The sequence below is a fragment of the Verruconis gallopava genome, assembly GCF_000836295.1.
Source record: "Verruconis gallopava strain CBS 43764 unplaced genomic scaffold supercont1.9, whole genome shotgun sequence".
In the NCBI taxonomy this organism is placed as follows: Eukaryota; Fungi; Ascomycota; class Dothideomycetes; order Venturiales; family Sympoventuriaceae; genus Verruconis; species Verruconis gallopava.
Window position 1 is genome coordinate 550,724 of NW_015622145.1, and position 16,663 is coordinate 567,386.

Consider the following 16,663-nt stretch of genomic DNA (forward strand, 5'->3'; position numbering starts at 1 on the left):
TTGCAATAACAGAAGCTTCTGAATCACGTTCTCGCTTGAAATTCGATCCTCAACCCGTTTTGGTCTAAGTTACTTAAAAGGATCTCCGTAAGCCGTGCGCCACCGATTCTAGAATCGGATGATGTGAGACAGGGGTTTGCAATTTTCGCAAGGCGCAAACATGTGATTCACAACAGGGGTAGGCTACAAGCATGTGAGACGAGTGACGGATAGTTGGATCGAGACGAAGATGGGATGAGAAGTGAAGAGAAGTCTATGAGTCTCGCGCTAATCAAAATCTCTGAAAAATACACTCGTCGTTGCTTCCAAGAACTAGGGGAATCAAACCAGAAAAAGGCCATGCGAACGAGGGAGAAAACGCATACCTCCTGACCAAGTCTCATCCTGTTTTCAGCATGTCACCGCTGACGGCCGTTCATATTCCCATCCCCTTTTTATTGCTCACGGGCAGTATCACTTGCTCGTCTTCTCCTTCAATTCTTCAGCTTTCGCGTCCGCAAACTTCTTGCCCTCCTCTTTCTTCTGGGTCAAAAAGGTGGAGACGTAGCTCAAAGTGTCCGCAGCAATCTTCAGCTCAGTGCCGATGATTGTCTTTGCAAGTGGGACAACACCCTTACCCTCGTTCTTCTTGCTCTGTTCATCGAAAGTCTTGAACAGGTAGTCCTTAGTTGAGACCAGAGTGCTGTACGGGACGTAGGGTAGGTTCTTGATTCTCTCCTTCAACGAGGACGTCTCCTCCTTGACGATGGGGAATCGGCTGTCAACCTCTGAGAGTCCCTTGTCGCCCAGTGAATCAGCCTTCTCCAGGTATGGGGCTATGTAGCTGTAAGGCGTCTTCAAGTACGGTTCCACTGGTGTGAGGAACTTCTTGTAGGCCTCGTTGAACAAGTTGACTGACTTGGCGCCATACGGGTTCTCGAGGTACAGGGACAGCGAGTCGGACACAAGCGGGTATGAGGTAAGGTGCTGTGCCTTGTCAGCAGCGAAATCCTGCTGGCTTCATGCCCTTGCAATCAAGACGGCTGAGGAAGGCATGCATGGGCTAGCAAAAACGTCCTGACGGTTTGCATCACCCAAGCGTGCATGGCTCCCTATTCGCGCGCGGGGAAGAACGAGGAACAGACAGGGAGGAACATACCGAGATGAAGAGAGAGTGCGGCTTCTCGCCGTTTGTGAGTGGTTCGCCCATAATGTTGTTTGTCAGGCGTGTATTTTCTTCCGCGTGCGGCATGCAACTATGGCGTCTTCGGTATAGTGTTAGCCTTGTCCAAACCGCAAAGGTCGTCACGATGTTGAAAAGTGGTGTGCGCTACTGTTGACAAGCGGGCAATGGCCTCAGACGGGCTCGATGCTGTGTCTCAGTGCTCACCAGGACAAATCTTGATATGGATCCATCGATCACATGCTTGAATGATAACAGAGCCAAGTCGTTGGCCAAGTGGGTGGAATGGACTCACAGGATGCGATGGTTCTTGCGACGGCTGTCGTTCTTTTGACGAGAAAAAAGAATAAGGAGCAGGTTCTGCTGAGCTTATAAGAAACGTCCAAGGCAAAGGTAGCAGCGAGCAGAAGGCCTAATATCCGGGTTGGCGCAAAAGGTAACAAGAAATCCAACCACCATGCTTTTTGCCTGTGACGCAGCCACAGGACCCTCTTTCACATGCTGCGCTCGACTGGCAAGGTCATGGCCAGCCTGGAGCTTGGGCCTGGCCACAACCTGTTTTCCAAAAGCCTTATCGCGGGCGGCGGGCGACATTCCATCACATCCGCGAACGCGTACCCAGCCAATGCGCTGTACATGTTTGGCATGCCCACACAGCAGACGGGCGGCACACGTATCTAGGGTGCCATGGCGGACTGGCGCTGGGCGCAGATACGAAACGTTTTGATGCATGCGCTCCAGATATCGTCAACATCTTCATTGGCAGACACACGGTGTTCCTCCGGGGAATCCGCAAAGGCCAAAGGAATCATACATGCGACGCTGACGACTTCAAGACGCGCTAAGAAAGATTGTCGAAAACCCCCATCAAGTTCCTGTCCAGCACGTAGCGTGAGAGCGTCGAGTTCCGCCAAGCAGGTTAAATCAATGACCTCAACACCATTGAACATGTCCAATAATACCGTCAAGCGCCACATCTGCTCGTACGCAACAGTGACAACCTCGAGCACGCGCGAACCGAGCAAACTTCCATCTCTCGGCCCACGTCGATTCCTGCGACTGCAAGCGAACTCGGCTCGGCAGGTAGATTTGCGCGAAAAGAACGCAGATGTGCGTCTTCCGCCTTGTTGACGGTGGGTCCTAAAAAAGCCCATCAAAAGTCTCCTGAAAAGTATCTCCCACACGCAGTTTACGTGTCGCCACCTGCTAAAGTTGGTGGTGAGGATACTTTCACATGCTTTTCAGGCTCCACTTCTTGGACTAGTGACGTGCAAGCTGATGATCTGCCGCGATGCGAGCTGCTCAACCATACGGTCTCTACAGATGATGGTCCACTCCAGTCCACCCTGGCCTTGTGGCTCAGCAGCTGTCTACGCTGCCTAGAGACCGTGATGAGCCGCAGGATGTGGCAATGAGCTGGTCCTTCAATTGACTCTCCGGAACCTACAAAATACAGATCCGCGAGCCGAAGCTATCGGAGAAGCAATGTCCGTGCCTTTTGTGTCCTCCTCCAGCTGGGTAGGATTATAATGGACAACCGTCCTTGAATTCTCCAGGCATCCTCGGCCAAACTCTTGCCACTGTTCTACACGGCAGTCAGATGATATTCACATACATCAGGTTAGCTACCACATCGCTCGGATGAAGATAACCGTTTTGCTCGTGCCTGTTGAAAGTTGTCGTGGTGGCGAGAGCCGCTCAACATTTAACGGATGCGCATACGAGACATCCGACGACTTTTACACCCTGTTGCATGCATATTTTACCTTTCTTCAAAGTGGATAGCCTTTTCCACTGCGCTCACGGGTTTACCCGGACACAAACATGACCTTCATGTCCCGGACCTTCGTGCCTAGTTTAATTATACCGAGTTTAGAAACGAGAAAAAAACTCATAAAAATACGGAATATCTCGCGACGGCAGTTCGGAGCATCAGCAGATACGCGGATTGACTTAAGTGCATTCAGCCTTAATGTAAATCACGTGATCCAATACGGACGTTTTCTGTTTACGTTCAGTAACGTTCTTCGGATTCCCGTCTTGATTCATTGCGTGTGATGCATCTTGAAATTCTTTGTGCAAATGCAGGCCATCAGTCCTTTTTTAGGACTGACCGTTTCAGCTAGTTGCAACGAATCCTTCTGCAAAGGAGTCCTAATATCGCTTTGAAGAGAATGCCGGAGCAGGCAATAGGAGGAGTGATCTAGATTTCAAAATCCTGCCAAAACCGACAATCACTTCTGATTTAACTCTATTTTTAATACTTTTTATTTTTTGATCGTCAGTATGCAAATACGCACTGTCATAATAATAGGAAGCAGAAGCCATCCGATCTTGACGAGACTCACGGAGAACTGGAGACTGATGCATTGACTACCCCGTTCCGAGCTCAACACAAGGGAGTATCTAAAACGCCTTCCCTTCCAAGAATCTTTTCTAGTAATTCTACTACATGCACAGGAATGACAATTACTAAACGTTCACACAGTCTCGGGTGGCCAGGAGAATCTTGATTTTGCATACATCTATCCTGCCACCAACTGCAATTTACTTGACGTGGTGACTACATGGCCAAGATCATATGCCGGATTTAGTATCTGCTTCTAATTTCTCGACTTTTGACTGCTTCTAGCGTTCACTACAAGAAATCCGGCTCACAAATAGACCGTGTGCGACCTAAAGCTTTGTAATCCTGCGCGTTGACTAAACTCCAACATGCGTCCTATCCGTCTGATCAGGATTTTTTTTTGAAATCATTGGCCACGGCCATGTTTTATTATCACCTTGATTGCTGTTCAGTTGATTCATCACCCTGTCATTGTGGGTCTAGCTGCTGTTCATACTCACAGCATGAATGTTCTTAATATAACATGACTTTTCTACTTAAAGGGCGGACGTAACGTCAGGAAGAAGACGCGAATTCAGTTTCAGCCCACTCTCTTATTCTCATTCTCTTATAAGGCCAGCATCGATACGTGTTGGCATTTCAACGGTCCTTTGTCACGAGACTCAACAACCATGAGCTTCCTTGAGAACAACAGTGATAACAGTCTTGAATGCATTATAGTTGGCCACGAAAAGAAATTGCTTGCCGAAGGGCTGGAATTAAGACATGGGAAGTTGTCGTTGATTGAAACACATCAATGCCATCCCAAGAATTGGCCACTTTCGAGAAAGATCTACGACACAGGGATCATGTTTCTACTAGAGCTTGTAACCACAATGGTTAGCAATACTGGTGTGCGTTGGTTCCGGTTTTGAGCTTGTTTACTGCTTGAATCTAACGATCAACAGTCTCTGTCCGCATTTGCTGCGCATGAAGAATTGAGAATAAGCAGAGAGCAGGCACTTGCTGCGTTCACAACGACGTACCTTGTAGCCCAAGCGATTGGCTCGATCGTCATTTCTCCTTACACCGAGTGCTACGGAAGAAGATCGACTTATATCGCCTCCGCTACGGTTTTTGCAATCACTACTGCAGTTGTTGGCTTCTCGCAAGGTTTGGCCCCTATTTTATTAGGTCGTTTAATGTCTGGTCTTGCTTCTGCAGTTCCTACTACGGTGCTTGGTGGAAGCATAGAGGATATTTGGGATATCAAAGCTCGCATTTGGGTCATAGATCTTTGGGTTTTGCATGCGATCATTGGCGTTGCCGTGGCCCCCGCTTACGCTGTGGCCATCGCTTCCTCTCTTGGCTGGAAAGTGCTATTTTGATACTTTGGCTATCCAGCTCACTAATATAGCTTCAGGAGGTGGATCTATTATATCGCATCGATCATATCATTCGTCATTGCTGGCGGAGTCTTTCTTATCAAAGAGAGCAGGCCAAATCAAATTCTTAAGGATCACCTCAACAAGAATTACGCTCAACTGGCCTTGTCTCTACCGGACGACGACCTCACGCCATCGCTTGTCGATTTTGCAAAAAACAGAGTTAAAAAACCTCTCGTGCTCCTTTGCACGCAGCCACTTTTACTTGTTGTCACAGTCATGTCGGCAAGCGTCTATGGGTTCGCATATCTACTGACAGAGGAGCTTCCACGAATATATGCCACATTTGGATTTAACGAGCTTCAGAGTTCATTTGTATACATGGCCTTGTGTGGGGGAGCAGTATTGGCATTGATTATGAGACTACAAGATGCTCGAGTAGTTAAGAAGAGAGACCTGCAAAATCAAGCACTCGTAGGTCTAGCCATCAAGCCTTAAGTGGAAAAGTTGGACTAATTGATATATCTCAGATTCCGGAGGATAAGCTTACAGGATTTTATGTCGCGGCTCCTCTTCAAGCGATCGCATTCTGGGTCTTCGCATGGTCTATCGCACCGCTAGGCTATCATCAGACTCCAGCGATTTCGATAATCACAATCATTCCGATCGGATTTGCACTTAACGAGTTCGATCATGTGCTTCTAGGCTACATTGTAGACATGTACACCGAAGATGCTAGCTCTGCATGTGCGCCTCTTGGAGCACTTCGCGCTATTCTTAGCGCAGTCATGCCTCTTGCCGGCCTTAAGATGTTTGAGCGGCTCGACAACAATCTTGCAGCGAGCGTTATCGCGATCATAGCAACTGTTTATTGTGCATTTGCAGCTGTCTTCTATTGTTACGGTATCAAACTCCGGATGGCAAGTTTACGCAAGAAGAACGCTTTAGGATGAAGGCCATGAATTGGATGCATGATTCTGTTACACTATCTTGCTAAAGCATCCCTAAAAATGGTGCAATGATGAAAAAATGGTGATTTTTTCACCCAAAACACTCATGTTGTCTGCGCCACATTGCGCTTACCTGCTTGCTTGACCTTGAGGGAAGAACGAGAGTTCTTGCAGCGCTGATGCTGGAACAATTGGAAGATGGTCGATTTAAGCACATGGACTCAAGCAGAGGAAAGCTCTAACAAAGCGCACTATGCACGACCAACACAAGTTACTAGCTCGTTGTAGCTTGCACCTTAAAAACCTGTCTATAAATCTCCTCTGTCCGTGCAAGCTCTCTGCCGTTGGCCTTGGATGTCTTTACGTATATTGGATAATCATCTTGATGCTCCCAGAACTTTTCGTGGTTGGTCTTTCCGGTAAGCAGACCGACCCAATCGAATGGATCAGCGAACGTTTGCCACGCCGACCTTCTGTCAACCCAGCCAGGGCCGCATCTCTCGACCTTGTCGTAGCCCAGATATATGTTGGGGTTCGAGGGCAAGTATCGGCCAGGGTGTACCAAGTTGATCCACCAGGTGTACAAGACCATCGGTGCCGCTTCGAAGGCGTAAAGGTACCATTCGTGCCTGAGGACCGTGTTGCAGGTTCCCTCGCAGACGCCTGAGCCGAGCGTCTCTAGGATGCTGAACTTCTCGACGGCTCGATAGGCGCTGCGAATCAAGATGAAGGTCGAGGTGCCGTAGAGCATCGTGCAGATCTTGCGAATGTCGGGGGTGAGCATTCTCGCCCGGACGATGCGGCGATGCAGCATGGCGACCATGGAAATGAAGCAGCACTCGACGGCGACCTGCAGCACGGATGCAGCCGCCACCAGCGCGGCACCGCTTTGCACTTGGGCCTTGTCGTTTTTGGCAACGGCCATGCGCGCACCGCCGGCCGCTGTCAACGACTCGACTGCGGCGCCGAGGTAGATGAAGAAGTACATGATGCGGCGTGGATGGATGGGCGAGTGCATGGGAAGGTACAACAAGAGCCGACCGAGCACGTTGTACTCGGCCGCGGAGTAGATGGGCGGTCCACACAGGACGAGAACGTACTGTGCGGCGTAGAAGTGCAGGTTCCCGACCTCGTACGACGACACGGCACGCATGATCCAGCCGGACGTGAAGACAAGACCGCCCCAGCACATGAAGAACGTGACCCTCCAGTAGCGGTAGCGACTGCTGCGCCGTTAGCATTGCGCGAACGTACGTTCGTACTTTGAGAGAGTGGGGAGCAACATGCAAGTTCTGCCATATGTGCAACGCAAGGGACACGCCGATTAGGGCGGTGAAGGCAATGGGAAGCGCATGGCTTGGATTGAAAGCGTAGTAGCTCGAAACGTCGGCCATGTCATTAACAAGTAGGAACGGCAAGCTTTGTTCGAGCGGCGATGAGACGCAACAGGATCAAAGCCCGCAGCGAACGGCGTCATCTATATACTCATCCGCAGACCGAAGCCGACCTGCCCGGTTCAGGCTGTGCAGCGAGTGGGCGTGCCATGGTGCAGAGTTGTTTCTTGCGATCGCAAACCCGTCCTTTGGCATGCCAGAAGCTCGTTCGCGAGACGTGCATGTGCTTTGGATGCTGCGGCGAAGTGGGCGTTGACCATTCTTTCCGAACCCGGCTAGCGCAGGCGCATCTTGTCGTCCATTCACAGTCTGACTTGAGCCTCGCGCGCCACAAGGCGGGTCAACGTTCTATTTGAAATACGCGTATTCTGCTCCGCGTATTCGTTCGTTCGACTATCGATCGACGTGATTTCGGCTCCATGCTTGCCTTTGCTCTTTGCAGAACCGATGGCGCCAATTCTGAGCTTCCGTCGAACATGGTCCTCCTTTTTGGACTTCGTGTTGCAACGCCGGAATTCCCTCGAAGAAGAAGCGATGGCATTGCACCTTCGGCGTTCCATGCGTAATTTGCGTCGCTTGACGAGCAAACACTTACAGGCATGCCCAGCAAAGTCCCGCTTCGTTAATCCAGTGCATTTGCGAGTCTACCACTGGCTTCTACTTACCTGGCCTTTCTTGGATCATGATTACACCTAATCGTGATGCTCGTCCTTCACCTGTCTGCTATGCTTTGCGAACAGTCGAATGCCGTTCCCGCAAAACCCTCCTGCTAGGAACGCTTTTATGATCCTAGAGGCTCGTTTATGGCCCGTCGATGGAACAGCCGCTTGTTTCCTTGTACACTACGTTGCTAACCTCTCTCGACTAGGTCGACAAGCGGAGCATAATCCAAACCCGTCAGTTCCACGTCGCCGGGGTGGAGTGACAGAGGACGTGCTCTCTAGCAGGGACTAATAAGCAAAGGAGTCTTGCCCTCCCGGCCCTTAAAGCATCTTTAAAGACAGATCAGATGCGCACAGTTCGGCGTCTGCCACGCGGCCGTCGAATGCGAACCCTCTCCATTCGATGCCGGGTTGGGAACAGCTCCGCTGGTATTTCGTGCTCGTCCTCGCCTCGAATCCGGCCGCGTCCGCTGGGCAGGGCAAACACGGGTGTGTGCGTTTCCGGCAGCGAAAGATCTGCCATGGCAGACATGGCCCGGCTGCTCACTGCGTACGTGTCGGGACTGTACTTCGGGGACGACACAATCAACTGTCGAGGCGCTCAAACCAACCTGGGGTCGACTTCCTGCCCGCACGTCATTGTATAGAGCTTCCTGGATTCGAATGCTCATGCGGAATGCCCTCCTGTGATGAATGAGTCCGTCACAAATGTGTGTTCTGGTTTCGGTGATGTTTGTGTTCGGCGCACACAGGTGTGCGTAGCGGGACTGTGACGTGATTATGAAAGGAATACAATGCGGGAGCTATCCTACCAGCCTAAAGGGCTGCTTAATGTGGATGACTGCAGGGCCGTCTATGCTTCAGTGAAACAGAACCTTGCATGATCTACGTAGTACGGTCTCTACTTAGAGCTGCACTTCAGTTACGTCACTTACAAGGCCTTGAAACGAAGCACTCTTCATCTCTTGTTCAGAATACATATTAATTTGATCCTCCCATCTTCCTGTGGGAGTGTTAAGTGACAGCGTAGTACCAGTAGCAGTATTAAGAGGACTGTCGACCGCACTTGCGCGCGAAGTTGTAACCGTTCTGTAGAGTTTCACCAGCCCACCAGAACCCATCCCTACCCCAGCAAATTCCTACCGCTGATTCGCCCTTTCCGAGTATAGATATAGATATATACATATACACATATGATGATGTATCCGCGGATTCTTACACACGCCGCCCGTCGCCAGCTGACTAGCCAGCCCAGCCAGTTCTACGCCCCGTTTCCCAATAGCACATAGGAAAAAAATGGCGCCTGACCAGGCGAGTGTCGACGAACAAGCCAATAAAGCACAAATTTTACGATATGGGGATATAAAACAAGCGCCCAAATGGAAAAAAGCGAAGTAAAACAAAATCCTAAAACCGAGTTCATCCTCACCCAAAAACATCCCTAGCTGCAAGGGATAGCGAGGCCTTCGGAGCCAGCGCAGGTGAGATCGAAGATCAAGCACGTTCTTTTTTTCTCTTTCCGAGCAGTGCCGTGAAAGATATTGATCACTTTTGCGAAAAAAACATTTCCAAGCCGTTATTGTCCTTTCGGCTCTTCTTCAGAAGCCCTTAAAAGGATCAAACGCATCAAAGTCATCACTGTATACCATGCCGCTGCGTCGGGGATCCGCGCTGCTCGCGCCGCTCCACCGAGGGTTGCGACGCCTATTGCCTCCGAGGAAGACGGATGAATCTTGACTGCTACGTCCACCACCCTCGCTGGACGCGGCGCCATCAACAAAGGCTTGCATGCGGACCGTGCCTGGGTCGTCGAAGAAATTGAAGCGGTTGCCGCTCGACACCTCGGAAGAGCGACCGGATGGCACACCACCCGAGTTGATTACAAAATCTGAGCTGGTTGCAGAAGGAAGTGAAGGCGAAACCACATCTCGATACGGTGGCCGAATGGACGACGGGAGTCGTGGTCCTGTCGCACTACGCTTTCGACCGTGGGCGAAACGAGGTACGGTGGGCGCCTCCGCAGCGTCGGGGACAGGGTCACTGTCCATAGAGCCGTTGCCGGGTACAGAGGGTGCGGGAGCGGCACCACCCCACTCATGGATTGTGGGGGAGGCACGGTTGACGCCATTCAGGCGGGATCCGGGTTGTGGTCTAGCCTTGTCTTTCGCGATGCGGACGGAGTCGTGGATACGTGTGCGACGGAGACTGGGTGCTCTCCCGCTGTCAACCTCCGGATCAGGCTCCTCGGGCGGCTGCAAAGCCATGCCGGGCGTCAAGAGGGGCGAATGAGCTAGGAAAGACAGTGCCGTGAGCCAAGTATAATGCCGATCTCGCGACATGGCTGTGAACTTGAGCGCCCTCGCTGGTGTGAGGATGAGGATGGAACGGTAGAACGGTTCGGCGATGCCGTGATTCTTAGGCAAAGGGGTGTCATCGCGGACATCCAACACGGATTGAATCACCACTGCAGAAGAACAACGTCAGTTTTGTTCCATTCAGGCTGTAATTTGTAGACTGCACAAGAGAAAAACTTACACTTTCTGCCGCTCTTGCCCATCAAAGCGGAGTTCGAAGCTGGTTGTTTAGTACTCCACATGACAGCGCGCTCATACGGAGAAAGCCACACCCAGCGCTTGTGTCTCACGCCATTGCCAGTGACGTTGACCGAGCCATCGGTGCCTGGTCGTCCAATGGCGTCCTGCGGCGCCTCGCCGACACCGAACGACTTGCGTCTGCGCACATACTTCCACATCCATTCACCCACCATGGCTGCTGCGATTGCATCGATGACGGTGCCCTGCGATGGTTGCTCCTGCTCATGATGGCCAACAACGCTAGAAAGATCCTTGCTGAGCGACTTCTCGTTCGATCTCTGCCTCTGCGACGCATAGACTTTCGCGGGTGCCTCCACATTGTCCTGCGGCAGTGGTGGGAACGAAGATGGTGCTGCTGGCAAGGGCGGTGACCTGCTGCGGACGCGGCGACCCGAATTCGTCCTTTGAATGACGGTTGCCGAGCGAACCTTCCGGAGGCTGTCCTTCCTCTCGTGGCCGCGGAAGTCGCCTCGTCCACCGGTTGCCCCGCGGCGGTTGCCAAATAAGCCAGCCCCTCTAGGTGTAGGGCTTTGCGATCCTTCGCTCTTGGAGAGTGGAAACATCTTGCGTGAGCTTGCTCTGTCCGGTACGGGAAAAGGCGGACCGACGGATTTGCTGCTGAAGAAGCTGGAACCAACACTGGTGACACTTGGGGTGCGCGAGCGGTGCGCATTCGCACCAGACTGAATCATCGCCGAACGGCGAATGCTGTTGCTTTGCCGGCTCATGTTGCCGCCACGCATGGGCATTTTGCCCTTGCCATCAAACGAGGTCCTGTTCTCCAGAGATGGCCGAGCAGCGCTTGCAGAAGTGATCGACTCAGCGTATGAATCACGTGGGTTAGTCTCGACCTCCTTATCCTCTGGAACAGGCGACGGCCGCGAACCACCAAAGTGGCGTAGGCCTTTCATGATGCGGTTGGTCATTGCGGGAGTCTGGTACGAACCCGACTTCGACTCCTCATCGTTCTGTTCGATGTCGTCCTCGTCCTCGCCAAAGCCAGCAAAAAGACTGCTGTTTCGGAAGGGCCGTCGTGGAGCGTCCTTGTCACCACTGTAAAGGGGCCCGTTGTCATTGTTGCCTGGATAGCGCTGCTCTATGCTCGGGGACGCACCACGTGGCGGTGGCGACATTCTATCCGACGTCGTAGAGGGGCCCTTGTCGCTGACGCTTCGCTGCTGCGTTTTTCGGGTCTGCTCCGGCGTTGGGGGATTTGATGAGATGAACGAGGGAAGCAGATGTGCAGGAAGCCTCTGCAATCGTTTCTGCGTGAGGATCTCCTCCGTTTGAACTGCAGTCGACGTCATCCTGTACAGGCTGTTTGTCGTCTGAGAACTCGCGTTCTTCGTCCCGGGGGGGAGTACCGTCTCTCTCTCGTTCGTCGGGCTCGGTGACCTAGATGTGGGAGGGTGGATGGCAATGGAAGGAATGGGCATTGGGACTGGAGGCGGAGGAACGTGGACGAACGAAGCAACGACAGCCGCCGGAACCTTGGGCTCTTCCACAGGGTCTGTCTGTGTCGAGATGGAGAGCATCTCCGGTCGCTCCAGCCGTTGCCCCTGCTGGCCAAGGGGCACAGCTTTCGATTCGGCAGGTGAGTCTGGCGGAGTTATCTTTGGCGTGGCGGGCGGACTGAGCGGGCGGTCCTCCATGGTCTGCGAACTAGTGCTGACCATAATGGTAGGTTCCTTCTCCGGTACTGGTGACATCTGCTGTCCGCGGTCCACGAACGGCGTCGTATTCGGTGCAACCCGCTTCTTGCGCTGATTGGCCTCGATCTGGTCGTCATTCAGCTGCGGTATCACCTCAGGCACCTTGCTGTCCGCATCTTTGTGGGTTGGCACGACCACTGGTGAGGCGGGCGGGGAATACTGGACACCGCTATCCACGTACGGCGGACGCGTCTCCGATCTGGACGCTGGTTTTTGGTCCGTGATGGCCGGCTGTTCGATTGACTTACGCCAATCGAAAGAAACAGGGCTTTCCAAGGTGCGTCGTGAGTCATTGACGATGCCAAAGCCGCGTTTCCCGGCCGGCCTCTCGTCATGGTGTTGAGACAGGCGCGACTCAATCGGCCTTCGCGTCTTCGCGTCCTCATCGTGATACTCGTCATGCTCGTCAAACTCCTCGTCCTCTTCGTCCAGCTGCAGCTCGTCGGCAAGGCTAACCCCGTTAAATCTCATGCTGTCGTGGCCTGCGATGCTCTGTGTGGAAAACCGGTACCGGTTTAGACTGCGGCGGCTGCTTGCGCTCATAGAACGCCCGTGGGTGCCGTTGCGGCTTGGCGAGGCTTGGATACTCGCCGTGTCGCTCTCGTCGCCCACACCGCTGTCCCTGGTGTTATCCTCGTCATCGTGTCCGACTCCATTTTCATGCATCCGCGACGCGGCGTCGTGATGCGCGGCTAGCTCCTCAAGCACGGTCTTCAGGCGTGTCTCGGTAATGTGGACCCTGCGTTCGAAGCCGCGCTTCTCGGCTTCCCAGGCAAGTCTTTCCTTCTCCCAGACAGCGTGTCGTCGCTCCGCATCGTCTTCGAGGGACTTGATCTTCTTCTGTGCTGCTTCGAGCTTTGCCTTTGCGTCAGCGCCCGAGGCTTTGGCGCTATCCCTGTCCTTGGCGAGCTCCTCGAGGGCGGCGAGAGTGCCGTGCTCAAGCTGCTGGAACTGTCGTTTCATTGCTCTCGAGTCCTTCTCGGTACGGCTCATCTGCTCCCTCAACTCGTCCTTTTCGTCCCGCGCAAGCTTGAGCTGAGCTTCCAGGTCCTCAATGAATTTGTGTTTCGAGTCCAGCTCGCCGCGAACCTTTAGAATCTCAGAAACGAGCGAGGCATGTAAGGTGGGTGTGAAGCGACGGGGGTCCGTAAGAATGTCATCTTCACGCCTGTCATCGTGGTCCTCGTGGTCCGTATGCCCGTTTGGCGATGAAGCTGGCACGGGTGATGTCGATGTCGAAGGCAGGGGAGGTGGCGAGGACGACCCACCTGGCCGCGTCGTGGTCGTCGGCCGTGAAGATTTTCGTGACATTGTCAATCGCGGCGTGGAAAAGCCAGAATCTGAGAAGGAAGGCAATGCGGGACCAGAGCCAAAGCCCTCCAGGTCGCTGAAGTAGTCCTTGGTGGCCATGCTTTGTCTTCAAGTAATAAACCGCGCGCAGGGATCACACTGCAGAACGCTGTGGCTCACTTCTGATCCCGAAGCCAGGACAAAAAAGCAAGAGACTCCACAGCCTGGTAGTTTTATGGCGAAATGCACCCAATCATAGTAGCCTCAAAGGGGGAACCCTTGTGTATCAGTGCCAGGAGCCTGGTGCAAGGATGCCTGGTTCCGGTAGTCAAATCTTAGGGCGTATCCAAACGAGCGATGCGCCGAAGATGCTCAGGGAGACATCAAAGGCAGTGTCACTGTCTGTATGCTTCAACAGAAGGACTCTTATCAAATTGGCTGACAGCGGATGACCCAGACGAGGTGGTGAGGGTGCGTATATGCGGCTGCGCGTGAACGTGACTGTGTGGACGGAAAGCTTTGCCAATGTGCGACACGTTCTGCATACAAGCCAGGACCCTGCTGGACCGCTGTTCCCCGCAAAAAGCAAGACAGGAAGCTGGTGGCTGCTGAGAGGGAAGTTCAAAGGCGGCGTATACAGCTCTGTAGAATTTGCTAGGCGTGTGAAGGAACTAGACGTGTCGATGGCCGCCGTGCGACAATGTATGCTGTGTTGGGGGAGACGTGTACGCGGAAAGGAGAGTCAGCCAGACGGGGACCTGTTGGATTCGGAAAGCGTTAGCACACGTTTATGCACACTGGGCGAACGGGGACGAGGGTAATGAATGGGTGATGCTTGTACCCGGAGAATAACAGAGCTTCCTTGCCTCGACCCTGGACTTGTTTCAATCGACGAATGCCGGTGCGCAAAACAAGTGTCGGGTGTGCAGACTGGCAGCGATTCTACAGTGGACTGAGAAAGCTCGTGCAACAACAGATAGGACTTGACCAGCTCTTGAGGAGTCGAGGGAATCAGGCGACGCTAGGCAAAGCTTGACGATGTGGACAACGATGTAGGAGTCGTTTTTGTGCTGCAGTCACGGACAGGCGCGAGCCCAGCGCTGGCGAGGTGCAATGCGGAATAGAAAGGGAAAAAGGAAAAAAAAATAAAAGGACGGCAGGCCAATTGAGTGACCGGGGAGGAGGAGGATGGGAAGAAAGAGGAGATGAAGAAGAGAGTCGTGCTTGCGGTGTGAAGAAGACAACGACGACGACTGCGAAGGGCAAAGAGGACGACGAGGAGCAGGAGGAGGAGGAGAAAAAGAACTGTTGCTGGCCGGGCAGACGACACACAGACGCGCTGGTCTGGACAGTGAAGAAGACAAGGCGTCGGGGTGTGAAGAGAAATTCCAGCGCAAGCAGTGGAGGACAAGCGAGTGGGCGAATCTCCAGTGGATGCGCGAACGAGCCGTGGCCCGGACTTGGCATGCAGCAGCTTTCTCCACGGCCCGTGCGCTCGCACCCGACGCCTTGGGCCTAAGCCCAATCCAGGCGCGGACGCTCGCCGCGAACGCCCCTGGACCGCCCGCCAGAGCTGGACGGCGCCGGCGATCGCCAAACCAGAAACACGCCGGCCACTCGCGCCTGGAGAGCCGCCAGACAACCGACCCGCCGGGGCCTAAACGCCTCGCTGCCGCGTGCGTGTTGCTGCTTGTCCTGTCGGCGACCGCATCATAGGCTGGCACGCACCGAGAGAGACAGACAGTGTGGCAGAGTGAGAAAGAGCGGAAGAAGCGTCGCCTCTAGCTGGCGGCCAGAGGAGCCAAACTCAGGCACGCCCGCATACACCCGCTCGCCCACTCGCTGCCTCTCCCTTCCCTGTCACCCGTCCGCCCCGGTACAGGAGCCCACCAGGGGTGGGGGCCGTTGGCTCTCAAAAATGTTCCGAAAGCGAACTGCCAGGGCAGAAGAAAAGAGCCAAAGAAAAAAATGAAAAAAAAAAAAAAAATATTGGAAAAAAGCAAAAAGGTTGGACCTCGCCTGGTCCGGCATCGCCCTTCCTTCTGCCCCGTTGTTTCAGCACCTGACCTGGTGGAAATCGCAGGCTTATCAGAGATGTGATGGAGCGATCATGGCGAAACGGGCTTCCCAGTCATCATCATCATCATCATCTCATCCGCGGCCACCGAAAAAACGAGGCCCAGGAAGTACGTCCTTCAGCCCGTTCAGGCGCGTGCTCTCTCTCTCTCTCCTCCCCTCATACACACACACACACACACAACCTCTCTCGACCTCTCTTTCCTGCGTCCGTTTCCGGCCTGAACGCTAAACGACATGCGACACGCATAAGGGCGCTCGTGGATTCGGCCAACGCACGACGTGAAGAGAACGTGGACGTGAAGAGCGTACAGGAGGTGCGCCTGGCCCCGTCTGAGCAAGGCGACAATGAAAAGAATAGAGAAAAAAAAAAGAAAGAAAGAAACCGATCCCCACCGTTGCTCCGTACGCAGAATCGTGTTCATCCACGTCGCCCGTCAGCCCGCTGATGCAGGCTGCAAATCGAACAGGTTTGAGTGGGCCGCATCGATCGCGAGTGCATAAGCCGCATTGTCCACGGCTGTGATGCTCCTTTGCCATCCATTCCACCAAACGCTTTTCTCCTAAGGCCTCGTTCCACGAACCCACTCTCCTGATTGACAGTCTGTTCGCCAGCGTCGAGCCAATTACAAATGGTGGAGGCCTTGACTGTCGAGCAACAATGGGCTCAAGCTACGGCTTGCCCCCCTTCCCGTGCGTGTGAGGTGTGTGCGTGTGCGTGTGTGCCTTGCCCACGGCACGCACAGCATTATCTTCATAATTACTGTCGTGACATCCGATAAGGCCCAATCTCCGTTCTTCCCTGGTGTTAATCTCGTCCTCTGCATCTGGCCAGGCTGGAGTCCCAATGTGCACGGCGCACTATGCCTCATCGGCATGATGAGAGGACGTAAACGCACACCCACACCCACACGCAGGCACAGCACAGCACAGCACAGCACAGCATAGAGCAAAATAAGGAAAGCTGGCGGGTGGTAATAAATGAATAAGGATCGCACCGCCCATCACCATGGTCATATATCCCTTGCAAGGGGCTTTCTCCCAGCTCGCCTCTGCATGCGTCGCAAGCCCAGAGCCACAGTGGTGAATCCCAGAGTCGATGATGGGAGTCA

At 53.5% G+C, this 16,663-nt stretch overlaps 4 protein-coding genes across 4 annotated transcripts; 1 reads left to right on the forward strand and 3 right to left on the reverse strand.

Annotated features, from left to right (window-relative positions):
* Positions 1-235: 235 nt before the first annotated feature.
* PV09_03530 (uncharacterized protein) lies at positions 236-1,637 on the reverse strand. The gene is made up of 3 exons (XM_016356742.1): positions 1,458-1,637; positions 1,139-1,244; positions 236-966 (listed from the first exon to the last, which is right to left on the reverse strand). Exons 2-3 carry the CDS (start codon positions 1,229-1,231, stop codon positions 454-456), a joined length of 606 nt encoding a protein of 201 aa, XP_016215535.1. The 5' UTR covers positions 1,232-1,244; positions 1,458-1,637; the 3' UTR covers positions 236-453.
* Positions 1,638-4,067: 2,430 nt separating this feature from the next.
* On the forward strand, positions 4,068-5,826 carry PV09_03531 (uncharacterized protein; the record flags this gene model as incomplete). The annotated part of the gene is made up of 4 exons (XM_016356743.1): positions 4,068-4,402; positions 4,457-4,864; positions 5,006-5,347; positions 5,404-5,826. The coding sequence occupies exons 1-4, from the start codon at positions 4,181-4,183 to the stop codon at positions 5,824-5,826; spliced, it is 1,395 nt and encodes a 464-aa protein (XP_016215536.1). The 5' UTR covers positions 4,068-4,180.
* A 5-nt stretch (positions 5,827-5,831) lies between these two features.
* On the reverse strand, positions 5,832-7,243 carry PV09_03532 (uncharacterized protein). Its single transcript, XM_016356744.1, has 2 exons — positions 7,111-7,243; positions 5,832-7,046 (listed from the first exon to the last, which is right to left on the reverse strand). Exons 1-2 carry the CDS (start codon positions 7,215-7,217, stop codon positions 6,098-6,100), a joined length of 1,056 nt encoding a protein of 351 aa, XP_016215537.1. The 5' UTR covers positions 7,218-7,243; the 3' UTR covers positions 5,832-6,097.
* A 1,541-nt stretch (positions 7,244-8,784) lies between these two features.
* Positions 8,785-14,843, reverse strand: PV09_03533 (uncharacterized protein). The gene is made up of 3 exons (XM_016356745.1): positions 14,317-14,843; positions 10,415-14,233; positions 8,785-10,343 (listed from the first exon to the last, which is right to left on the reverse strand). The coding sequence occupies exons 2-3, from the start codon at positions 13,593-13,595 to the stop codon at positions 9,478-9,480; spliced, it is 4,047 nt and encodes a 1,348-aa protein (XP_016215538.1). The 5' UTR covers positions 13,596-14,233; positions 14,317-14,843; the 3' UTR covers positions 8,785-9,477.
* Between the last annotated feature and the right edge of the window lie 1,820 nt (positions 14,844-16,663).

Excerpts from the sequence above, each read along its gene's own strand:
- PV09_03530 (XM_016356742.1), bottom strand. The coding sequence starts at position 1,231 with ATGCCGCACGCGGAAGAAAATACACGCCTGACAAACAACATTATGGGC. Across the intron at positions 967-1,138 it reads CGCACTCTCTCTTCATCTCG|CACCTTACCTCATACCCGCT; the intron begins GTATGTTCCTCC and ends GACAAGGCACAG.
- PV09_03532 (XM_016356744.1), bottom strand. The coding sequence starts at position 7,217 with ATGGCCGACGTTTCGAGCTACTACGCTTTCAATCCAAGCCATGCGCTT. Across the intron at positions 7,047-7,110 it reads TTGCACATATGGCAGAACTT|TCGCTACCGCTACTGGAGGG; the intron begins GCATGTTGCTCC and ends ACGGCGCAGCAG.
- PV09_03533 (XM_016356745.1), bottom strand. The coding sequence starts at position 13,595 with ATGGCCACCAAGGACTACTTCAGCGACCTGGAGGGCTTTGGCTCTGGT. Across the intron at positions 10,344-10,414 it reads GGGCAAGAGCGGCAGAAAGT|TGGTGATTCAATCCGTGTTG; the intron begins GTAAGTTTTTCT and ends GTTCTTCTGCAG.